This window comes from Tauraco erythrolophus, chromosome 4 (assembly GCF_009769465.1).
Source record: "Tauraco erythrolophus isolate bTauEry1 chromosome 4, bTauEry1.pri, whole genome shotgun sequence".
Classification (NCBI taxonomy): domain Eukaryota; kingdom Metazoa; phylum Chordata; class Aves; order Musophagiformes; family Musophagidae; genus Tauraco; species Tauraco erythrolophus.
In genome coordinates this window covers 8,210,225-8,236,011 of record NC_141468.1, presented here as the reverse complement: position 1 = coordinate 8,236,011, position 25,787 = coordinate 8,210,225, and the positions used below count along the sequence as shown (strand labels likewise).

At 46.1% G+C, this 25,787-nt stretch overlaps 1 protein-coding gene across 3 annotated transcripts in view; it reads left to right on the top strand.

Moving 5' to 3' along the window:
- The window catches only part of FRMD4A (FERM domain containing 4A), a 221,113-nt gene that overhangs the window by 11,814 nt on the left and 183,512 nt on the right, over window positions 1–25,787 (top strand). Inside the window, exons 1-2 of one of the 3 annotated variants that reach the window (XM_086609855.1) lie at window positions 10,409–10,558; window positions 12,292–12,300. The exons of 1 other annotated variant lie outside the window; for it this stretch is intronic. In XM_086609855.1, coding sequence (XP_086465981.1) covers window positions 10,409–10,558; window positions 12,292–12,300 — 159 coding nt within the window. Of the gene's footprint in view, window positions 1–10,408; window positions 10,559–12,291; window positions 12,301–25,787 lie in introns of those variants that run through there. One more of the 3 variants, XM_086609857.1, reaches the window with a different exon arrangement.

The following is a 25,787-nucleotide window of genomic DNA, read 5'->3' as shown; positions in this document are numbered from 1 at the left end:
TAGAATGGAAGGGAAAATGCCAAAAGATTCAGGAGAAGGGGGCAGGAAGCATGAATGTTTTCCTGCAAAGGCCAAGAGATGCTGTGAAGTCCCTGAACACCCTTACAGAGCCCAGCACTGGTGTTTTGTCTGAAGTCGACACCTTCCCTTCCCCAGGAGTCCCCTGTTTGAGGGACTCAAGGCGAAAGGAACCCATCTTGGAGGGAGGGGAGCAAAACATTTCTGAAAGTTGGCACCTTTTAGAGAAACTCCAGGTGGAAATCGACAAATCCAGATCCCCTGGATCACTTGAAGACAGATCACGGATCTTCTGCAGCCCAGAATAGGTACCACCATGCTCTTGCACACAGGCCCTCTCCCATGAGGTCAGTGTTTTGTGAGTAGAGACTGCAGGACTGTCCTCGAATTCCCAAAGCACCAGCCTTTGAGAAACCCTTCGTTGTTTGTGTTTCGTGACGATTGCCCATCAGGGAGGCACTGACCATTTCTCCCTCCTAGTTCCTAGCTTGCAAAGCCAAGAAATATCAGCATGAAAAGGACCACGTTCTCTTATCCTGGAATGAACTGATCACGTCTGGTCAAATGGGGACAGAGCCCAGAATACCATCTACGGGGGCTTTTCTTTCCCACGACAGTTTCCCAGTCAGAGCTTGAGTAAACATGAGGTCATCACCAATTTATAATTGCTGAGATTTATGTCTCTCCCGATCACATTTTTATAGAAGCAGCAATGTCCTTTCACCCTTGCTGTTCTGCCCCTATTTTAGTCACTTTTGTGACAAAACCAAACACTGGATTTTGAAATCAAACAGATTCACAGAGGGTGTTCCCTGCTAAGGCAGTGATTCCTGTCTGACTGGACCACTGCCCTGTACAGTGCTGATTTTGGTGGGCTTTAGACATAAATCTTCCCAAAGATCGTTTCTCTCACTGCACAGAATAAGAGCTCTGTTGTTACAGCTACGATGCATTTGGGACACGTCTCCATTGCTCTTTAGACCAAGGCAGCCACTTAATGCTCTCATAGCTGAGTACTCTGTTTCATCTCCTTTTCCTGATGGAACAGAGCAGTCCCAAGCACTGTACCTGGGGAAGGTGAGGGTGGTGGGGTTGTTGCTCTCTGTTCCTTCTTTTTGTCTGAGCAATGGCTTGGAGGAATGTTTATCCCAAAGCCTAGGCAAAAGCACCATGATGGAAATGTGCAGTCGTTTATGCTTCTCCTGAATCCTACAATAACCCAAACAACATCAGTCAGGACCAAGGTTGTCTCAAAGTGCCTGGTTCACGTAGATCCACACCTCGGCTCTACGAAGGAAGTTCTTCCTGGGCTTTGTAAGGTTGTGGTATGGCTTTGTCAATCGATGTCTGTCTGTGGTGAGGCTGAACCGCAGTTCCTACCTCAGTCAGGGCCCTTCAGAGGTTTTTCTTCAACCCACGTGTGCATGGCTCCTTAAGGGCAATGGACAATGCACTGCCAGTACTTGTCTGTGGGGTGAAGGCAGTTGTGCAGGGACCAAGAGCAGCTCGCCATCCTAAACAGAGACGGAGCGGGAGCCAAATCAGAGTGACATAACACCAAGAGCCATGGGTGCAGATCAAAAGACTTTCAGCCCCATGGGAGCTTCATGTCTGGGTAGAGATCAGGCTGTGACTGAGCTGCATCTGGAGTCTCACGGGGTGTGTGCTGTGTGGGACCCATGGGAGAGGGCATAGCATGACATTCCAGAGGGCCTGGTAGGAACTGCCCAGAAGAAATGAAGGCAATCTTGCATGTGGTTAGAATGGAATTGCATGGATAGAATATATGGCCCTAAGCAGTGAATTTATTTCAACCACATAAAGCTATTCAACTTGTGAACAACATTAGCTGGATTTTGATCACTCTTTTTTTCCATGCTACTGTGGCGCCTGGGCAGAACTTCCAAGTTCATCATTCTCTTAAAAGTTCCTATATTTGTTTTCCTTAGACTTGAGACTTCTTTAAAAAAAAAAAAAAAGAAAATCTGCCATATCCTTCAGCTGCAAATGATTTAATCGTTCTTGGCTTTGTGTGATCTGAATATTTTCTTGTTCTCTTGCTTTGCAGCTGTGACCTACTTAATTACAAGCAGGAAACAAACCCCAGAATCATTAGACATTCTGCCTGGCTTGAAGAAGGGGAAAAAAATAAAAATCTCGTGTTGTTAAATACTAGGATGTCCTTCTTAATAACAGGAAGTCAAGCTCTAGATAGCAACAGTGAACATTTGAATTCTTTGTGCATCAAGATAAGGACAGCAAATTGCTTATGGGTTTTATTTTTTATGGCATGGACGTTTTGAGGGCAGGGGAAATGACAGCCATTTCTAACAGCCAAAATGGGAATGAGTCATAAATTTCTAAATCAAGAGCGTAAATCCTCTTTGTTTTAACTTCTGAGCAGCTTCAGTCTGCTGTCCATAAAGACAATGAAGTGACTGACTTGCTGCTTCGATCTGTCAGCTTTCGATTCATTTTCTCCTCTTTTCAGTAGGTATGAGCAAGCAAGCTAGGCAGTGAGTTTGGATTCCACATTGCAAATTGTCAGGTTGTAAGGTGGAGCGTGGGAGAGTCTGATTAACTGCTCTCCACCTCTGCAGATGGAGTCTGGGCTACTATTTATACCTCCTGAAACTCAGCCCCCTGTCTGGACATGCTGGTGGGTATGTGGGTGTAATAGAAGCTATAGAAAACAGTCAGAGAAAGGGAAATCCGGGTCTGCCAGACTCTGTGACTGGCTGTCCCACACAGGCACTCCAGTCTTCTTGTCTCCATTTATCCACGGCTCTGGTAGCAGCTCAGTGATACAAATCTCTCAATGCATCGTGAGCCAACAGAAGCTGATGTTTGTACAGGGTTTTAAGCCGAGCATCAACAGAAGTGCAAGTTATCATCTTCTGTCAACTGTGCATGCATTATCACTGTAGATGGCATGGATCCAGCGCTGTCCTACAACGCAAATGGAGATTTTCCATTAGCACAAGCCACAGGGGTCCGTGTTTCGGGAGCAAACCGGGTAGAGGTCAACTCTTATGCTCTACTGAGAAGGTCTAACTGGCCCCAGCTGGGGAGATGTTCTCAGCGTGAAGATCTGCTGCAGTACAGTAATCCCCCTCCATTGACTCCTGAGTTTCCCATCCGCAGATTAATTGTGCTGCGGCAATAGAAACAGCCAAACCACCCCACGTGAGTCAGCCCCAGTGCAGATGCCATGAATGGGTGTGCAAGTGTGTGCATGCACCATGTTTTGTGGTGTCAACAGCTCAGCACGGCTCACTCTGGGACCTCTGTACCCCAGAGCCAACAGAGCATCCCCTTCCTCCACAGGACCCTCTCTACTTGCATTGAGCACCACCTGGATGTACACAGCACTACTCCCACAGGGAACGTGTATATATATATAACCACTCTTCACCTCAGGGAACATTTATTCACCCATAGTTATGCCCATTTTGATACTCAGTGTAGGAGCTTTCAATGCAGAGGGTACAATATTGATCCGAGATATCTTAAGTATTTCTGCTTTTTGCTGCATAACTCCTGTCAAATATGATCAGTTGGCTCTCTAGCAAGCTGAACGCATATTTACTTTTTACTGTAAAACAGGTCCCCTGAGATTTCATAGCATCTGACAACTGTCAGTGAATTAATCTACTGAGGAAATGGAGACCCATAAAGTTATGTGACTCGTCTAATGTTGCTCAGGAAACTGATGACTTTTCTGGAATAGGACCAGATCCCTCCTCATTTCTACTCTGAAGGTCGTATTTGACCTGTTTATATGATATCTTTTCTCTCTGTCCGGAGACAATTGCATCCTAATCAGCAAGAATTTATTTGTAATGATCATAAGGAGCTTCAGAATAAATTAAATATACAGGCTTTAACTTAGGCGGGAACAGGCTTTACAACCCATAAGCAAGATCAAAGATGAGAAATCTGGACCATTGATTTTCTAAAATATGCTCCCTTTGCCCTCCTCCTTTTTAATGAAATGCTTGGCTCTTGTCTGTGAACAGAAAGCACTTTGTATTAGTCATTGAATGCAGTGAGTGTTACCACTGAGCCTGAATCAGACAGACTACTTAAATATATCTGCAGGATAAGCTGTAAGAAAATGTTCTGCTGAAATGGGCCATTTGTGCTGTATGTGGGCTTGTTTAGCATAGACAGCAAGGCTGCCCTTCATTACGTTATCCATCTTGCCATAGGGCAAAACTGCAGACCAGCTTTTTATGAGCCACCAGATTTGTCGTCCCTCCCGAGGAAATGTGCCAGTTTAGAGACACCTGCAACGTGATGCAATGTGTCCTCCAAGCCACAGCCCACAGCCAAGGTCATTTTGGCAGCTTGGCCACCATCTTCTGAGAAAGGATGGGAAGCACGAGCTAAATGTATAATTCAAAATGATGGCACAAGGGTACTGGGACCCTCTCACAAAGGGAAATACTTGCTCCAGTCACCCAAGGATTAAGTAAAAGCTTGGAACAAGAAAAGAGTAACTGCACAAGTGCATGACTCCTCCTGTGAGCAGTCAGGTGTGTTCTATCCCCAGCCTGAAACTCGGTGCCCACCTGATAGACACAAAAACAGGTTTGTCTCAGGTTCGTATTGCTTCACCCCTGCACCTTGCCTGAAGCAATTCTAGACACAGGTGAACAACACGGCAGGAAAACAGCCCAGCTGCTGGATGAGCTTTACGTTGCCCCCTGTTCCTACCTGCCTCCTAAGCAGGCTGTGATTTTTTTTTCTGTTTTCTTCTGGCCAAAAATCATCCTCCCGAGCATTTCTGCACGTAACACCAGACAGCAGCATGATGATGGTGGTGATGGGCATGTGCAGGGGTGTGCTGCTGTGACTGGACACCCTGCTCACAGGGCGTCAGAGTGCCCGGTGGGATCAGAGTTAATCACGAGCTTGGGTTTCCAAAGTGAATAATCGCATTTAAGATCTCGCCATTCACTTTCTGCGCCTGTTCTGCGCTATTTACTTAGCGCGTTGTCCTGACCTACATTCCCGCCTGCGGACTCATTCACCGCAGCGTTCGCAGAGGAAGAGGATTGAGTAGCAAATCTCCGCGCAACCTCCTTCATGTTTCTGCATCGCAGAAGTGAAATCACTTTAGCTGGCAGAATATTAGGGACAAGTACGAGCCCAGCTTTATACGATTCACCTACTTTTAAACCTTGTTAAATCGCTAACACAGCTTACTTTAGGAAATGAAATGCGTATGATTTGAGGATATGACATAGTCTCCTGTGTCAGTCGATAAAAAGCTCTCCAACGTGAGGACACGTACAGCCTTACACAGAAGGAGCTACTGTTCACATAACAATAACACTTAGCACTACCAGAGCACTTAACATTTTCAAAGAGCTTTAGAAATGTTATGATCAAGGTGGATGACTGGAATAGTAAATTTTCATTCAGTTATTACTGTGAAGCAGCAGTTCATTTCATTATGGAACGTTTTAAGCCATATGGGCTTGTGAGAGCATCTTGAGGAAATTGGCCAGGATTTCTGACTCGTGGTGTTCGTCCTAAAATGTAGCCGACAGAGAAGTCTTTTGTTTCTTGAATTTTCTCTGCAGGGGGGTTGTAGGGCTGTTAGTGGTCGCAGACCAGGTGAGGGGTAGAGGCTGTTTCTGTGGGTTTGGTAGCGTGTGATGGGTGAGAGCTAGAAGGTAACAGAAGCAGTGCAGGCACAGCAATCACATTTGCATGGGGCAGCAGATCATCAGGGAGATGCTTCCAAGTACAACTTCTTGACCTACAGCTCCAGAGAGATGACATATAGGGGTGTTGGTGCCTCTTCTACAGGTCTGCAAAGGTTCAGACATGATCATTGTCTAGGTCTTGCGGCCCAGCCAGATGGAGGTCATGATTTCAGCGTTCCAAAATTATTACAGGGTCAGCAGACCCTTAGTCGATCAAAGCTCTCAGAAGACCCAGTCTGGACTTCCATACTTTATTTTTACTCTTTTTAAATTTAGGTGATTTCCTTTGCCTAGAATATATGTATTGTATAATATAGCCCTCAAACTCTGAGGATTTGCTTCTTCAACTCAAATGCCATTCCTAGCTCCTTTTAAAACCCTTCCCTCAAACCTTTCCTTAGTCAAACAAAATACAAAATCCGGCAAAGGTACAAGAAATAAACTCAATAGTATCTGGTCCTTGCATTCTAGGAAGCTTCCACTGGACATGCAGAAACCTTTTATGGTCCCACCTTGGGAGGCAGCAAGGCCACTCATCAGGGGAAAGACAGAGAAGCCCAAATGGGTCACCATGAGGGACAAAACCACCTTGATTGGGGTGGGAATAGCACACTCAGAGGCTCAGGTTCTCAAGCAGATTTGGTGCCCAAAGTCCATTTGGAAATCTTTGCAGAGTATGTGGTTCAGTGCAGGTGCAGGAGGGCCCTGGCTCTGCATGGGCACATCTGAAAGAAGGGGGTGGCTCATTCTCTGTGTGTTTGATCACTTGGCATTGAGTCATCTCTAGCTGTTCCCATCATATCAGCCCTGAAAATGATGTTCCATTAAAGTGCAAGGAGGAAAATGCGACTACTTAAACGTCTCAAAAACACATCTTCAACATTAGAAAATGTGAAGTTGCAACATGAAAGGGAACTTTGGACACGAAGATCTAACAACACTAATCCTCTTAACATTATAGAGAAATAAAGATCAAAAGGAGTAATGGATCTGAAATAAGACCTAAAAGACCACATTGGACTGGAGCTGCAAGGACCATTGGGGCCGTACATTGAATAGAAGCAGGATGTTTCTCGTATGTCTATAGCAAGTTCAAAGGAAACCATCCTCCACGTGGCATGTCTGTCTTTCAGCATGCCCAAATACATCCACACCCATTGGAAAGTTGCGGGTAGAGGTTTACTTGACAGCGTGCTGGAAAGAGATGCTGAACTCTTCCTTCTGAGGCCAGAATATACAATCTGCCTAAAGGCAAAACATGGACCTGTCTGTTGAGCTCCTGGTGCAGGCAGCGTCTACCTACATCAGCGCACGGCAGTGATTTGCAGGGTCTGTGGTGAGAAGAAGCTGTCTGTTGGGGCTGGGTTGGGAAGTCCACCCCCAGCCTTCAAGCCTCGTTGACAGCCCCATGAAACAACACAGCAGCTTAAAGGGTTTTTTTTGGGGGGTTTTTTCCTTTTTTTTCATGAGAAGTAAGGAGCTATTTTATACCCTAGTAACAGCGTTTGGACTGTCAGTAAAACGTGGGAGGTTTCATAGTAAATGTTTTGCCTGACATTTTCTCAGAAACAGCAGGAAATAATCAGTGCATAATTAGAGAGGCTGCGTTGAAAAGACCTGCAAATATCTATAGATCTATGCAGAGTGCAAAGGCCTTTCTTTTTCCTAATTGACCTTAGTGAAGGTGAAGCTCAGTGTGTTTTATAGAAATGTAAGATGGTTTTACAGAAACGACTCAAAGTGTACACCAGCAGAAGAGCCAAGTTGCTGATTCTCAGTAATTTTTTCTCCTCTCTTCTGCCATTCCCTGTAGCAATGACCTCCTCTGGCCTTTTTGGATAAGTAAAAGCACCTTCTATCGTGTCTCTCTGGAAAGGAGCACCTTTGGTGGTGTATCCCTTGGCTCTAGAGGGGATGGACTGCCTTTGCCTGGGAAACGTCCACGGTTGCTACTCCCTGGGAAGCTGTGAGGTGGGACGGGTAATGTGTATTCAGACAGCTTTTACCCCCTCAAAAAATAGTATGTGTCTAATCAGCAGGAAAACCTCTGCAGGAAACCAAACAATCTGCTCTAATCATGAAGGTAAATCTACACAGTGAAATGTTCACTGGGCCTCCTATAGACTCAAGTGACTCCTAAGGAGACTGCTCCAGTCTGTCAGTTAAATAAATACATAGGGGAACTGTTTTCAGAAAGTCTGATTATGTCATCAGCCAAGTGAAAAGGCTCCTTCAGAGCTGCCCTCATCTGTTGAGTAATTACCGAATTGGGACGGGGGGGACGAAAGTCTCCTTTCGAGCATACAGAAAGACTAGATGCACATGTGGAGTAGCTAATTTTAAAACAGCAACATATTCTCCATTTCCCCGCCTCTCCCCCTTGCAGAATACCAAAGGGGTTAGGTCACATCCCAGAGCAATCGCTTGCTATGGTTTCTTCCCCCCCCCCCCCCCGCCTCTGTTTTCCTTTATCAAACACATTTCTTTCTTTTCCTCTCTTGTGCTGCCAGGCAGAGATCTTATACACCAGCCTGTAGCCTGGAGCAAATATTGTCTAGTCAAGTTATATGAAAAAAAAAACAACCTTTCTTCCAAATGAGGCTTTATAATGGAGATATTCCCAGTCCCTTGTCTACATCGCTGCTAATGGAGGCAGTGTGTTACCTAGTTTACAGGCAGGCAAAGAAATAACTGGGAGATGATGGGCGTGGGGAGACTAGCAGCAAAGGCTGGACACCAAGAAAATGATAGGCAGGGACAGAGAGAGGAGGAAAGGAAATTGCACTTTGCGGAATGAATAGCGTCTAACAAGTTTGAAGGAAATATTATTATGATTTTATTACCATATTTTATGATGCCACTCTAAAAATGATGTCCTGAAGAAGCAATTAGGCTGAGAACATTAATTTTGCAGCTGTGTTTTCCTGGCCCTCCACCTGCCCTGTCAATGAGTTGACGAGCATCCTTGTGTCGTTACCATGACGTACTGATCGCTTCGTGCCCGCCAGTCCTCAAAGATCAAATTATGGATGGGGTGAGGGTGGGACGGACATGCAGAAAATCAATCAGAGATTAATATTCCTGCTCCTTTCCCATCCGGGGAGTTGAATCAGAGAAGACATTCAGGATTTTGGGAAATAGTGACGTCTGAGCTCTGCTAAACCAGCAGCTTTAGGGGTTCAGTGCGTGCAGGTCCCTCGTGATTTCAGCTCAAAGTGGTGTTGTCCTGCCTACTGCTCTAAAAAGCACCTCCTCAGAAGTGCCTCCAAGTAGGCGCTCCCATCTGACTCCCATCTGCTCCCTCCGAGTCCCGCTGCCTTTTTGTGCACATTCCTCTGAAGGGAGAGTGAAATGAGTGAATAATAGCCCTGACAGGCAGCTGTCTCCAAGGGCACTGGTTTGCACCGTGCCTTTGGTAAAAATACTTCCACCTCAGATTTCCCACCTGGTTATTGAACTTCAGCCCGTAGATAGAAGGAGCACTCATGGGATTCAGGTGCAATTTTGCTGCATGATTTTGTGGTGATTTAACCAAACTGCAAAATCCTTGTGTTGGTAATGTATTTTCACGCTCACTGGACCAGTTGCCTCAGCCCACCTCATCATAGATGTTGACAGCATTGAAGTCTCCACCCAGACAAGCTACTCCTGGGGGAAAATGGACAGGGAACTTATTTCTTCCCAACACCTATTTCAGGAAGGGATGCCAGAAGCAGATCTCTGCATCCATAGACTATAAAGGGTATTTGGGCATCCAGCTCAGACGGAGAGAACTGTATTGCATTCTCCTGGGCTTGCTCAGATGAGACCCACCCTTATGAATGCAAGATCAGCAAGGGTTAAAAATATGTCCACACCAGCTGAATCGGACTGATTTTAAATGGTCATTGTTTAATCCCTGCAACTTTCCAAGATATCACCCCTTGGGTAAATAAGGTGCTTTGCAGACTGTTGCGTAAGTCTCATATGAAGACTAAGTATCCTTCTGAGTCCAAAACATATAAAGGCTCCAGAACAGACAGTTGGGTGGAAAAAAGACTGGGGTGTAACTGTGCTATGGCTCGTCAACACACGAAACAAAAGGATGAAATGTCGCATGTGGCAAAGCTGTCTTCTCAGCTGTTCTTAGGGAGTGTTTGAAAGAGTTAAGCCCAATACTGGAATGTCTTGGGAATGTTGGCAGAGGGAGAGCAAGCGGCTTTTTTCCTCCCTCTGGATGGAGTCCCAGGACTGAGCTTGCAAAGTGATGACTTTGGATCCGAATTTGCTTCTCGGTTCTGCAGTGGAGAGCTGAGAAGTGATGCAGTGTAACCAAGAAGCCCTTTGTGAGGGATGTGCAGTTGCCTTCCTGAGTCGGGAGAGGTATTTTTGCCTCTTCCCTGCTCATCCCTGGGTGCAGCAGAACTCGCTTTGAGAAGACACACGGAGGGAGAAACCACATCCTGAAGGGCGTGTGCGAAGGGAGAAAGACACATCCCCAAACAGTTTATTTTGGCCACTGGATTTTGTTGTCGGGTTTGGTTTGGTGGTTCGGTCTGTTGTTTTTTTTTCCTTTCTTCTCCTCCCTGATGGAAATTGCAGTGACTTTTTAACCTCATCGTTCATAAGGCGCCTTGGGATTAGCTGATCACCTCCGAGCAGGGAGTCCAGGGTGTTTCACACGGGCAACTGGCATGGCTGCTGTGCTCTTTGGCTTTGAGGATCTGCTCTACAGCTGGGACAGCCTGGTGTGGAGCCTGACGTCCCGAGCTCTGAGGACTTGCCGTTTTGGAAACCTGAGGGTCCTGCAGTTCATGCTGAAGCCATGGTGCATTTCCAGAGCCGTTATCAGGTAGGGTTACAAAACACCAGGCCAGACCCTCAAACCCCAGTGCTGCAGAGGGGAAACCCCCTGAGCAGTCGCACAGGGTCCTGTCCTGTTCCTCCCAACCGCTTCGGGTCTTGCCACAGGTGGTGGGGCAGAGGAGACACCATGGGCAGGGGAGGTCTGGGAGGACAAACGCAGGTTTTGAGATGGTGGTGGGGTCTCCTGGGGCTGAATACAGGTCCAAACTCCCCTTCCCACAGAGCAGAGGGGAATAAATGAACGCAAATTAAGGGTCACTTGGCTATACCCCCTTTCCTTGAGCTTTATACTCATAAGTGCGGCCAGCCTTAGCTGAGCTGCATCATCGAGCTGTCCCTGCAACTGTACAAGAGGAATTTATAACCTACCTGGAGGAAAGGGCACCAAAAGACACTTAACCTCTTGAAAATGAGCAAACACAGTGGGTTTTAAACTTCAGTAGCACTAGTTACCCCTACTTGACTTGTGAAATGCCTCTGACTGTTCAGTCTTGTGAAGTTCAAGGCATCTGATTGTCCAAAACTTTTGTTTTACTTGAGGTGTGTTTTGTGCAGTATGTAGAGGTTTGGGGCTTGGTCGACTGGCTTCTCTGTTACGCTGACTGCTTGCAGCTTGAGGTATAACAAAACAGCTCTAATGAACTCTGTGTGTTTCTAAGACTGGCTAAACTGAGTTAAATAATCTGAACATCACAGCGAAGGCACTAGAACTGCATACCACTTTGAATAGCAACTCACTCCAGCCCATAAGAAAGCCCAGGTTGAAATGACGCTGCAAATCAACCAGTATCCTGCTCATCTGCTTTTTTAATCAGTCTTAGACAACTGAGGCTGGACGTTTATTCCGCTGCGGGAACAAACCCATTACAGTATTTATTAGCTTCATAGGTTTGGCTAATGCCAGATGCTGGATTGACTGATCAGTGTTTGCATTTGGAAAAGGCATTTTCTGCTACTCCCATCTGCTTGGTATTTTGCTTTTCCTGTGCTTTGGAAGTCTCCATGTGTGAAGCCAAGTTATACAGAAGAAGCCAGATTAAAAGCCTGCAGAAATTGTGTGTGCTGCTTCGAGGGAGACCAAGGGAAGGCTCTTAGTAATTTCATCAAGCTTTGAACCAGCTTCAAATCATAAAATCATACTCTGGTTTCAGAAAACTTCAGGAATAGATTTTATGGCCTTCTTTGGAGCTCAGCAGGCATAGGCAGCATGTTTATTTTAAGTATTTGTTTGTCCTAGAGAAGATGCCTCCAGCCAATAACACAAAACCATTACCCAGAAGGACCCCTTGTCCCACTCATTGTCCTGGTGGCCCCCGGGCACGCTACCACAGTGAACCAAGTGAACCAAGCTGCCTTCTCTGAGCTGCACTTGGTCTTGGCTGGTGCCAAGAACCTACAGGTCAATCTGTGCAGAGGCTGTCTGTAGTGTGGGGTTGTCTGGTCTGATCTTTGCAGCTGGTTTGAGGAGCCTGAACTAATTGAGGCCAGTTGGCTCAAGTGGGCCTGGAAAAGGGGAGGGGGAAGCAAGAGGGCTCAACACTGAATTCTCTTTTGACCCTCCGCCCATGTAAAAACCATCCTCAAAAACTAAGGAGTTAGTTTTCAGATGCGTCCAGGTCCTGATAAGAAATAACCTATCCCATCCTATGCACTGTGCCTCAGGGGATGCCACTGCCTGTGATATCTCCTGAGATTGGTGGTCTTTTAACAGATTTACTCTGTTGTGAGCACTGAGCACATGCACAAGTGCTTTTTTTTCCACTACAACATGCACATGTCTTCAGCCATCCACCATGGTGGTATATCATGTTCCTGGCATGTTATCCCCCTTTGCTAGAGTCATCAGGGAAACAGGGCAGACAAAGGTGCCTCTCTTCCCATCTGAACAGGCATCAATGAAGCCTGAGACTCATGGGACAGGGTGGACTTGAATAGTTGTCCATTTCTCAGACAGAGTCAACGAACATCTGCAAAAGCTCAGTAAAACCACGTCACCTTATTTGCCAATGCCCATGAGCTTCCAAGTCTTTGGAGAGGACCTGAAATGGTGCATCAGGTATCAGGAGAGCAGCTGCTGGGTGGAGGTTTTCTTGGGAAAGGCATCTCATAGCTCATCGCCACAGAGAGCCAGCAGCAGCAGTGTTATTAGTGGCCAGCATGAGCTGATAAATAACTCTACGCTTATGTATATTAATCCTAATAGCACTTCCTCCAGTAGCCAGCATCCTCCAATTTTAACACTGACGGGGTATTTTAGTAGAATATTGCTCAGACAGAGAGCCTGACAGTTTAATCACTTCCCAGAGACGCAGACTTCTTTCACTTTTTGTTATTTAGATAATCAAGTAAGCTCTTGACCATGCTAGTTTTGTTGCTGCAATATATTAATCCCTGTTGCTACTGCATCTTGAGAGCAATGCAGATCAGCTGTAGGACCTCTCTGCATGGCACCAGAACTGAAACAGCCCTAAAAAGAAACATTAGGCAACTTCGTACAATTAAGCAAAACCACTTCATACTCCAAAAAGTATGCTTTATGTTTTTTACCTTCGAGTTAATCATATCCAAGTGCATCTGTGCTTCTGGAGCCATTTGCTGGCTCACTCCCGCTGAGACCAATCAGCACCGTACCACAGCCAGGTCCTTGGCTGGGCAGGACCCATGCTGCTGTGCACGTCGTTGAGGAGGACTCAGGTCCTCCTTTGCACCACCCACCAAGAACACAGCTGCTCGGGTACAACACCCACTTGGAGAGTTTTTTGGTATCCTTTCCCTAGACTGCTGTCTCCACCACACAAATCCTGGAAAAAAACATCCATGGGTCTGGTAATTCCCTTCTACTGTCCCCTCTACAAAATATATAGAACCAAATCTAATACTGTGCAGAGGGCATGGTCCAGATTTACGGCCAATGCAACAGGCAATGGGTTCTTGAAAAGAAAAGGAGCTCCAGGCATCAACATAATCACTAATTCCCCCTATTTCTGACAAGTGAGACTTTACTTTCTTGGCTCTTGGGAAATCAGCAGCAACACATTAGCAAACGTAGATGGAATAGCAACTTTGGGGTGATGTTGGCTGTAGTTGAGATTTCAGTCTTTAAACCCAAACTGATATAGCAATCGGAAGTCTGGACTTGCTCAGGTTGTGCTCTGAGCAGTAGTTGTTATAAAATATGTTAAAACAATCAGAATTTTTTCCTTTGTTCTTTGTCTCCAAACTGGATTTGACTTTCAGAGATGCCAAGTAGCTCCATTTCTCCTTGTCTTTAAGTGATGCTGTGGTACTCACAACATACTTTAAGTACTCTTTAAGTACTCACAACATCCAAGAACTAGAGGCTTTCGGTATCCTGAAGCAAAGTACCATTGTTTGTCTCAGACTGCATTTCTCTTCCCAGCAAGTAAATCCTCCTGCAAGTTCACTGCAATTCCCAGGGATACACTTGTCTGCCCAGCCCGAACAAACCACTCACCTTGCTCTGTTTTCAGCAGGGCTAACATTCACCAGTTGCTATATTTTAATTGTGATGAGCGCTTGCTACACTTCAGTCGTGTTTTGTGATCTGCCACGTGGCTTTCTGACTGCGCACCGATATGCGTTTGAAAAAGGACATTAACAAATAATCAACTTCCAGTTGAGGCTTTCAGACTGTCGGTTGTGCAAGATGCCACAGAGCTGCCGGGTGTATTTTTACCAGTGCCCAGAAGATGTCTGACGGCTCTGACCTACTAAAAAAATGGCCCTGTGAACTACCACAGTGCCTGCTTTTGCGGAAATACTCACATTTCAAGAAGTACTGGGGGAGGGCTGGTTTATTATGGGATAGGCAGTCAGTTCTGCATTTTAACATCCTGAAGATATTTCACTATTTATTTAATCTCCAAATCCATCAACAAATGTTTTAGTTTCCCAGCTACGTCTGTGTAGTGTCAGAGAACATCAGGCAGGCCAGGACCTACATCTTCAGTACAATGTGTTTATGTGTCTGTCTGTTTAAAATCCCACCAACTGTTCCTACCAAGTCGGAGGCAGACGGCTGGACGCAGAGCAGTCTCTCGAGGAGCTGTAATACCAATCACAGACATTAAATTCCTCGCACACTGTACACAGTAGTGCCAGGTACTTTTTACACACTGCTTCTTATCCACCAAGTACTTATAAAGGCGGTTAAGTAATATCATGCCTCTTTTACTGCTGTAGAAACTGAGGCAGAGATCGACAAAATGACTCACTTCAGGCTATAGACACAAGTGCAGAATTGGATTTGATACTTCATTGCTCCCCATATATCCAGTAATAGGTAATGGGATTAAGGAAGGAGGTGGGCTGTAGCATTCAGGGGCTGGATGTTAACCTAAAACAAGGAAGAAAAGAGAGCTTTTGTCATGCTGGCAGGAGGATAAAGGCCAAAGGAGCAACGGCAGAAACAAACGCAGAAGCCAAAGTCTGGTGATGCAGGAAGGGTATTTGAGGGCTTTAGGCACCCCCAGCCCTCGGAGAGAGGTTGCTGCTGCTGTAGAGAGCCCCAGCTCCTACAAGGCAGGATCAAGTCATAAATCTCAGCTCACTGGCTGCTTTCCAGCTGTGAAAATCACCCATGAATCCTGGCCCATTGGTGCTGAGGGTGCTTTTGCAGTGCTTTAACTCCCTGCCACTCCTCTTGGGCCAGAGCTGGCAGGTATCGCAGACCAGAAGCTGTTCCTTCATTTACACACAGGTGGATGTACTCAGCCATGCAAGCCCCTAAACCACGTCCTCCTTAGGCCTGATGGTTGGCTACTTCACTCCCATTATTTTCCCCAGATCCTTCAATTTTATTTTTCCTGGGGAGAACACATCTCAGGTGTGTTTCCCACATGGTTCCTGCTGCTGACTACCAGGTGCTAATTTCACCCAGCTACCATGGGCATTTTGGAGTTGAGCTGAAGGGCTTTCGGGCATCTCCATTCACTTGGAGCATTGCTAGAACCCTGCTGGGTGTTTCATCTGTAAAGGGACAGACTGCTCTCCACTTCACAGTGGGCTCTGGGACATCCCCAAGACTTCATGTATCCTATCCTGAATGTGGCCTTCCCCCTCATAAAGGAGCAATTTGGGAAATTCATTCTTGTTTCAGCATCATTCCTCACCCTGTTTGGCTCGAAGACATCTTATTATGTCTAAGAGCAATTAGGGATTCAGGAGCAAAAGCAGCATTTTGCAAGCCTGCCCTGCTGCCGTAAAAGGCCATGCAAATCAATGTCGGGCGAGAGGGAGGAAGGAAAGGGCTGAAATGTTAAACACATCATTTCAGATTGGCAAAACTTCCAGGTTTTGATTTATAGCTTCATCACCAAGTAGATTAATGTGGAATTCAAACACAACCAGCTCTTTGCTTTCCTTTCAGGCCTGGCGTGTTAACGTTTCCCATTAATCTAGTCAGCTCCAGCACGATGAAGGCAGAGGAAACAGGGGATTAGGCATGTGGGAGTGCTGGGTGGGCAGGAGAGAAGAGCTAACAAAATTGGCTTTAGCTAACTAGCTAAAGGAGAGAGCGTAGGTCCTTGTTCAGGTCTCAGGTTGTAGCTGAAGCTGTTTGATTCCATCGAAGTCAGAAAACACAGATCCTTTCTCTCCTGGGTTTGGGCTGAGGGTTTTTCAGTGGGGTTGCTGATTTTCTACTCATAAGAACAAGGGTAGATGTGGGTACCAGTGCCACCCGTAGCGCTGTGCTTGAGAGGTTCTTTGCTGGTGGCTGCTCTGTCCTCAGAGCACCGTGATGCCACGGTGCAGCCGGTGTTCAGGAGGCTTTGTGCCCCTAAAGGTATCCCACAGTGTATCATAAATGGGTCAGGCCCCTCCGAGCTTGCAGCCTGCCTAATTCCCGCTTTTAGTGAGAGGCAACTGTGACTTTTTTCCCCGGCACTCTTAGCTGAGCTATTCCACAGGCTCCAGAGCTGCCCTGGAGACTTCTCAAACTTTATTGCTACATATTTAAGCATTTATGAGACTTGAACTGCTTCCCTTAAAAAAAAAAAAAAACCCAGCAACTGACATGAATCACAAAAAAAAAGAGAGAATAAAACCTCCACCCAAAAGCCCCAGAGCTGCAGAAAGGGCTAACGAAGCCTCACATGTTTCCGAAAGCTGCTGGGGAGACTTTGGCTTGCAGAGTTTCTCACCCCATCTTCATTACAGGCAGAAGCAAAGAGGGTTAGACAGGCAGGGGATGGGAGAGAAAACGTAGACCTTAAAAATTCATCTTTGTCAGAAAATGTATCCAAACAAGCAAGAAAAAAAAATCAGCTTATGGAGGAGCCCCAAGCCGTTTCTACTCGAGGCATGCATGGAGAAAAAAAAGAGGCGTTCAATAAATTCCCGTCTCCAGGTATTTTTATAACACACTGTAAAATTGCTGACGGCATTTGATGCAGACTTCCCCCACCTTTCTAGAGCTGGCAAGGGCCGGGGCAGTGTGGCAGGATCTGTGCAGCTGCCATCAGCCCCACCGTAGCCCCATGCAGCATCAATGTTGGTGGAAAGAAGGTCAAAGTGTTAACACTGCAAAACGTCCAGCTAGATGTGAGTGCTTTTTCCCTCTTTGGGACATGCCAAATCAGGGACATGCCTCCATCCCACACTGTGTGGGACAAGAGGGCAACAGCAGTTCAGTCCAGGTAAAGCTAGAGGGCTACTTGGGATGTCTCGCCCAGGGCTGTAAAATGTCATTGTGGAGCTCACCAGAGGAGCACAAAGAGCTTATACATCTGAAAAGTTTGAGGCGATAACCCTTTTGCCTCCTGGACAGTCATAAACACCTACTCTGCTCAACAGCTCATGGGGTCTCATCTCTCCTTTCACTGCCCCAAGGCAGCTGTGGGTCAGGACAAGAGGCATAGGGGTTTTCTGGAGGGCAGGGACAGACACAGAGGTTTGAACCTAAGCCATTAAATCACCTGGGGGATTGCTGTAGTATCTGTTAAACTAACGTAGAACTACACCAGGCTGGGGCTTGTGCTCACTAGTTATTTGCAAACTCAACACTCCAGTGCTTTCCATGTGCTGTAGCAAATTGTCCAGTTCTGCTAGAAAATGAGGTAGACTTTAAACCCACATTGACCCTCCTATCCATCTTTACATGAATTTTTAGGGATGATAGGAAGAGATTGAGTGATCACGTCTCATGACTGAGCTTCTTTTCGTTAAAAAAATACAGCAGCCTCTTAAAAGAGGAGTATTTGGCATTCTTTTGCTCACATGTGGATTTTTCCAACCTGCTTTGCTGTGAGAAACATTCAGTCTCCAATACTAGTCTGTTCATGAGAGAGGAGTCTGGCTGCCCCGGTTATGAACGTGGACAAAGTCTTTCATGCTGTTAATTCTAGCCCACTAATAAATGGGTTAGGTTTGCCAATGAAGCTTATATAGGCTACCGGCCAAGGCGCAAACGCAAACAATGCTGAATTGTTTCTAGCCTGGGATGATTTTGAATCTGTCCCAAAGCTGAGCTCTCTTGAAGTTCATCACCAATGACTTAGGCGTTCCTGACAAAGATGGCTTTTCTTTTGTCTGCCAGGGATGGAAACTGTGCTCTCCACAAGGAATATAAACTGTCTCAACTGAGAAGATCCCCAACAGCTCTCCCTGCTTATAACAGAAATACATCTACCAGCAAGGCAAGGGAAATACTGTTCAACTCTCTGAGTTTGCAAAAGCCAGGTCTGAACTACTTCTTCCTAGGCTTTGCTATTTTCTACTCAGTGTCTTGAAACACGAGATGGGATGCATTTCATGTTCCTTTAGTTATCAAAACTTAGACATCTCATCTATGCCGGTTCCTTCCAAGGTGGGTGTCTTGGGCAGATGGTACACGTCACTCTCTGGAGACGTCTACCCCTTTGTGCTGGTACCAGAAAGACCTGAGATCACTAAACCCAACTAGATACTGAAGTATTAAACACTCGCAGTCCTGTGAGGTAGAGCTCAGTCATATTGTTTTGATTAAATACATGTCATCCAAGGCCTGGGTAGAAAATGCTGGAAACCCTCAGAAAGGTAGGCAGCCATCAGGACAGAGTGCCTAGCAGTCTTGCAGCTCGAGCCATCCAGCTGTTACAACATATTCTGTAGTGGGACAGGCCCCCAGGAACCTGTTTTTGGTAGAGAGCTTTGCCTTCCCCAGAAAGACATTTGTGAACAATTCAATCCTCTAAAGCAATTGAAAACAGAGGGGAGTTTTGCCTGAGGAATTTTTGTTTGATTCAACCCCTTCTCCCTCAAAGAGAAACCCATCCTGAATATATGGCTCAGAGTAGCCCCAGAACAGGTCCACTCCCATCAGGCTTCCATATGTTTCCTCTCTTGCATAAAATAAAATGATCATGGGAAAAAACTTCTTTTTCTTCTCTGTTTGCAACATGACTTTGTTGCTTCACCAACGGCTTTGTGCAATGGATATCATTTCTTTTGACTGTTCTCCTAGAGCAAAGGTGGAGCTGGCTAGTGCCATGGACGTGATCCTGCCCTAACTGTTTACGGCTGCATCTGAGATGCTGCCGTGACTCATCTACGCTCTTGCAGAAACTCTCTTCACAGCCAACCGACAGCATCCAATTGTTTAGAGAAAAAAACATTGCTCTTGGGCATGAGAGCTTTGGGGAAAAACAAGCCCAAATTACGCACTGGAAAGATGACTCTCATGTGATAGTTAAAAAAGAACAGAACAAAGGCTTTGAATGCCATTCAGATCTTAGCAGCAGAAGGCATTGAAGCCAAGGTATGTTCTGCCTCTCCTTCCTTCTCTCTGTCCCTGCCTGGTTGGATTGAGGAGGATATAAACCCCATGCACCTTTGACACCCATAAGTGGCTACAGCAAGTCTTTTACCAACATTTGCACAGGAATTACTGAAGTTTAAATATAAAGAGCCGTTTCTAGTGTCCACTCATTTTGATTCATCTATAATACTCTTAATTTAAATCTCCTGTGCACTGCATGCATTCACGTGGGCTCACAGCAGAGAAGGGTTGTTGTTTTCCTAAATTGGAAGCTTATGGAGCCAAGCTGGAGGGAAATTGTCATGGGGTTTCAAACCCTGCCTTTTTTCCTTCCTCTCCTTTCGGTTTGGGAGGTATTTTTTTTAACCATATGAGTCCACCAAGGACTCCAAAACAGCTGACAAAGCATAGTTTCGGGCCGGTCCTATCCCCCACTCCTGGAGAAGAGCTCCACGTGACAGCCAGTGCTAAGTCTCAAATACAAAAAGTTATCCAAGGTCAAATTCCTCCGCACTGCGAACTTCCATCTGGCACCCCAATGGGGGATTAGTGTCTGTCCGGCACCTGGCAGGAGTCACCCGATGTCTGCCGCATTGCATAACTTGCAAACCCCGTTGCGTGCAATTACTTGCTAACTTCACTGGTCACTGTGCTGCTGGAGCTGCCAGCTGCTGGGACTCAAGGGGCTCTTGTAACTCTTGGAGGGAGGGGGATGTGGGTTTTAGAGCCATTGAAAACCCACTTTGCTCCACTTCCACGAGGCCCAATCTCAACCCTGATGTGCTTAGGGGCTTAACGCATTTGTGCCGTCACTTCCATGATGGTGAAGAGGCAACGCATGATGAAGAGATGTTTGAGGGCTGGGAATTTTTGTGTTACTGTAAGTTGCTGTACTTGGATTGACCTCTGTTTTTTCTTTTTTTTAATGTTTTTTCAATACTCTTTAGAGCCCCACAGCCACAGGAGCCTGAAGTCAGGCGGGTCCTCATATATGTAGCCACAGCTGAGACAACAATTGTGATTATCGGCAGGGCCAGTGGCTGAGCTGGGCTTTGGGCTTTGCAAAACTTCAGGCTATCAATCAGGGGATTTGCAAAACCAGACTGCAAATGAGGAATGGTGTGTGCCAGACAAATTATTTCAGAGCAGCCACCAAGATGAGGAGGTAGGGAAGAAGGAAGGGGAATAAGCAGCACAGAGGTTGGATAATTTCTAATTAAAGTGAGAACAGAGTCACTGTTCATCTTAGAAAAGAAAGGTTCTGGGAAGTTCACTGTGTTGCATATTCTCAGGCATTCATCATCTGAAATGTCTCTTAATTGCCACTATTATATCATATCACAAACATTCCCGTAATTTATCAGTCATAACCTCCTACAAAGGGATTCTTTCATTCAAGCTGTTTTCACAGAAATCTTTTCCCCTTGGATTCCGGTCCTGTAAGGCACTCAGACCAGGAATCTGGAAGTGGGACTTTTTTTCTTCTTTTTTCTAAAAGCTGTCTCCTTTGCAGACAATATGTCTCAATAAAGAACTGTGTCCCATTTTCAACCTCTTTCCCCTTTGTCCCAAGATAATCAGCTCTTAAGAGCTCTTCTTCCTCTTATGGTAAAACCTGAAATGTAAATATTCAGGACATCCAAAGTGTCAGGAGTCCTGCTAACCCAGACGAAGGGTCCCTGACACAAGGCTGCCTTAAACATTTGGCTCAGCCAGCAGATTGTATTTATAATGTAAACTCCCCTTGTCGGGTCCTAACTCCTGGCTCCAGTTTTAGAAAATTTAACATTTCTGGGGGTTGTGTTTTCCCACCACTCAGTCAAGAGCTGAAATTTTTCCTCTCAGAAAATACACTTGTGTGTCAAAGGCCAACAACCTAAAAATATCAGTAGTTTCACAGCCTAAATATAGTGCAGGACTGAAATCCCGAATTCCTGCGAAGGAGCCAGTGTAAACAGCCATCGTCTGTGCAGCCAGGGGGTGGGCTGCAACCCGGGGCTTTTTCTCTACGTTATCGCACACCGCAGCGCCTGGATGTCCCGGCATGGATGAGGAGCCCTTTGTGAAGAGACATCCTGGCCAAAGCCCTTCCCATCTATAGACTTCGTTACCCAGCTTCAGCAAAGGGCTGGAGTCACCCCAACCTAAAGATGCTGCCCTTCTGCTGACTGGCACCTACTTGTTGCAATGGGTTAGTTGTGCAGGCTTGTTGCAGGAAGTCTCAGATTCGAGTGCTGTCGTTGACTTTGCCAAGGAGTCATGCCACAGTGACAAGCCATGAGGACAATCTCCCTTGTGAACGTCAAACCAGCCAGCAGTGATTAAGCCTTGACCCATCATTGGGTGGTGGTGATAAACAATGGCTCCAAGAAGTAATCCACCACTGTCCGCTGAGTGGGCGGCTGTGATCCCCACCCTCATCACTTTATGACAGTGACACTAATCGCGTATTTATCTGTAGATACTTTATCAAGAACAAACTCATTCCTGCGATTCATCTCATCTCACAGTTCATACGTAAAGCAGATGAAAATTCTCTCCTGCCAGTGCTGACAACAGCTGGAGGTAACCAGGAGAGATGAACACATCTGCCTTGCAGAGGTCTAGGATTGCCCAGGGCCATCTCTCACCCACTCCACCTTCAGTCTATATGGTACTAATCATTCTTATCCAGCTGGACTGAGTTGAGCTAATGAACTACTAATTAACTACTCAACTCAAGGTACCTATCCTGCCCACAAGAGGCAGGCCATTTCCTCCTGGCTGCGGAGGATGCAACAGCGTCCCTGGTGCCGCAGCCCAGGCTGGTGAGCAACAAGTCTAGGCCAGCATCTATCATTTATTAATACACATGGGCAATGCCTTAACCATTAGCTGTGGATGGGGAAGGCATGAAAGCCATTAGAGCTTCCTCTCCCTCTTGCGTCAGGCTTGGGAGGGTTGGAAGTAAATGAAACCCAGCCAGGAAAATGCAGCAGGGAATATGGCATGCACAGTGTTGAAACGGTTTGTGAATGCTCAAGGGTGGGCAGAGCTAATTTTTGTCAGAGCTGATAACTATTGGTTTACCTCAACCCTTTTCATTTCACTAACATGACTCTCGGTGGATCTCGTTATCCTGGAAATCATTCAAGAGCCTCTCCCTCCTCTAACAGGACTCCAGACACTTTGCAGGTCTCCAGAGATTAATTGCTATTAATATAGGCCAGCCATAAGATTTCTCAGTGGAGCACTTGCTCCTGAGTCTCACAAGTTTGCTCTGTTTTAGGGATGAGTGTATCTGGATGGCCTCTTGAGATTTTCTCCAAAGTTTTTTCAACGGAAAGGTCTTCTCCAAAGCTTTCTGTTCACATGCATCTTTTCCCAGGATGTGCCGTTCTTTTTTCATTCTTAGCCACTATTTGGTGCAACCAGGCTCGGGTCTGAGTAGCTGGTATGAGACCTCAGCAGGGTGATAGACCTTTCAAAGTGATGACAAGCCTGTGGCCTTGAAGAACGGCACTGCCCTTGAAATATCCTATATCTGCCCTCTCAGATTCAGGCAGACCTGCTTCTCTTCCATCTGCTGTTTCTCCCCTTGCTTTTCAGTTTTTTTTTTTTCCTCTGTCTATTCTTGCCAGGAGTTGCATCCCCATTTCCACTCTATCTCCTGTTCATAGGCAAATTAAAGTACTTGCAGATGACACTGCTTCTAGCCTCCTTTGAGGCAAAACCCAAATGCTGCTTAGAATGCCAAGTGCTGCTTCAGACGTCCATGGTGCAACCCAGCAGCGAGTGCAGCTGAGTGATTGAGCATTGTACTGTAGCAGCTGCGGAGCGCGGGGCCAGTTATTTGAAGAAGATTCCTATCTTAGTCATCACTGACCTTATTTTGATCACCCATCAATACGCTCTTCCTTTTTACAGCAAACTACCCAGAAGGTCTTCATGCAGAATGAAACGCGCTCAGAAAATTACTCTGAGGGCCATTTGTCAGTTTGGGAAATCTGCAGAATCACTAATCGTTTGCCAGTTTTGCAGCTATGAAAATAAAGGGAGTTTTAAATTAGCACCATTACAGTACCATTACAGACTGGGACAAAGCTGGACCTGAGATCAGCAGTTCTTCTGATGCTGTTTTGAACTGGAGGAGGCTTTTGAGGGCTAGTTGAATGCTGCGAAGTGCTGGATAGGCTGCTTCATTTTGGAGGGAGAAGGGAAAAGATAGAAATTAGCAATGTTAATTTAACAGGTGAGATGTGCCTTGAGTCTGTTTTTCAGGCTTGAGACAAGGACACTGGAGTCTGCACTCAGCTTTGCCAGGGGGACTGTAGGATCTTGAGATCTTGCATGACCTTTGTCTCCTGGGTGTTGGTGTTTCCTCCTCTCATTGTTCAGACCTGCTTTGGGACGATTTGAGTTTATAACACTGCACTCTACAAGAGGCTTCACCCAAGTTTTCTATGCATGCTGCAATATGCATAATAAACAGATATCTCAATGAGAGAGAGCACAGTTGTTCAGCACCACGTTCATACAGGCAACACAGCCTGCATCACAGAACCATAGAATGGTTTGGTTTGGAAGGGACTTTTAAGTGGCACCTAGTCCAGTGCCCCTGCGATGGGCAGGGGCATTTTCAATGAGATCAGGTTCCTCAGAGCCCCATCCAACCTGACCTTGAACACTTCCAGGGATGGAGCATTCACAACTTCTCTGGGTGACCTGTTCCAGTGTTTCACCACCCTCATTGTAAAAAATGTCTTCCTTAGATCTAATCAAAATCTACTCTCTTTCAGTTTAAAGCCATTACCCGTTGTCCTATCACTACATGTCCTTGCAAGAAGTCCCTCTCCAGCTTTCCTGTAGGCCCCTTTAGGTACTGGAAGGCTGCTATAAGGTCTCCCAAGAGCATTCTCTTCTCCAGGCTGAACAGCCTCAACTCTCTCAGCCTGTCTTCATAGCAGAGGTGCTCCAGCCCTCAGATCATCTTTGTGGCCTCCTCTGGACCCGCTCCAACAGGTCCATCTCCTTGTCATGTTGGGGACCCCAGAGCTGAACACAGTACTGAAGGTGAGGTCTCAGGAGAGCAGAGCAGAAGGGCAGAATCACCTCCCTTGACCTGCTGACCATGTTTCTTGTGATGCAGCCCAGGATATGGTTGGCTTTCTGAACTGCGAGCGCACATTGGCAGCCCATGTCCAGTATTTCATCTACCAGTCATGGGCTCTCAACTTACAAATGGCTTCCACACCATGGGCTGGTAGAACTGAAAGTCACTGTACAGGGTTGAGACCATACATCGGGAGGCAGAGCTGGATTAACAACCCTTTTCTCTGCACAAAACATATACAGCAGGACCTGGTGTGGAAGCAGGGGTAGATGTGCAATGCGGCACCACTGCTGAGACAGGGAAGCCCACTGCAACAGGCTGATGGCCTATCCTGCTCATACTTTCTTGCACAAGCAGAAAAAATCCTCCTTTCATGGTTCTTTTGAATCCCTTGAACTTGGAATTTTGCCAGAAATCTGAAGAAGAGCAGTAAAAATCCAACAAACCTCTTTGTTGCCCATTCCCAGGCAGTGGTAGCACTGATAAAGATCTTTCAAAGAGCTAAGTGTTTCATTCCAAAAAGAATCAAAGATCTTTTTTCTTTCCTCATTTTTATAGAACCATCCCTGGTTTGTTTGGGTTTTCCTTCCCTTTCACGAGCCTGAGCATCTGGAGATGAAAGGTGTCGTAAAGCATCACCAAATGGCCCAGAGAGGCAGTATTAAACACGTGCTGTCTGACAGCAGAAACCCAAATCGGGTACCAGCGCTGAACATTAGCTGAGTCAGAAGTCTTTAATTGCCTTTGGCAATAAAAGTGTATGAAGTCAGGAGTACAAGAGAAGACCTACAGAACAGGTTCCGCCCCTCATAGCACAATATTTACCAGCAAAACATCTAACCCAGAGGATCAACAAACAGAGGACTGAGGAAGGAGGGGAAGGCACGAAGCCGTGATGCACAGTACCACCTAGTGACAGAGCCCAGCTACATAAGAAGGGCAACCCTGCCTTTGTAAAATTCAGGATCTGTTTCCCCATCCTGCAACGGCTGAATGCACGGACTCCGTAGCTGCGATAGCAGAGACACCTTTATTACCATTTACAAGGAGTTTTTATCGATCATCACTCCAGCTACGATGTGTCCACGCACCCCTTGCCCAGCTGTGATTGGTTACAAACAATAGTGCACGCACCTATTTTAGTTTTATTATTGGCTATGCCTAAAAAAGCATTACTAAACTAAATATCAGTTTCTCACACACCTTATATCATCTTCCCATTCTCCCTATGCCAGCTTCTCACACTCCCCATGCCAGCTGCTCATACTCCCTTTTCTTTTCTATCCTCTTTATCGGTGTTTCCCAACTTCAGAAAGAGCACAGGCTTAAATCATCAAGGTCAAACCCCAACTGTAAC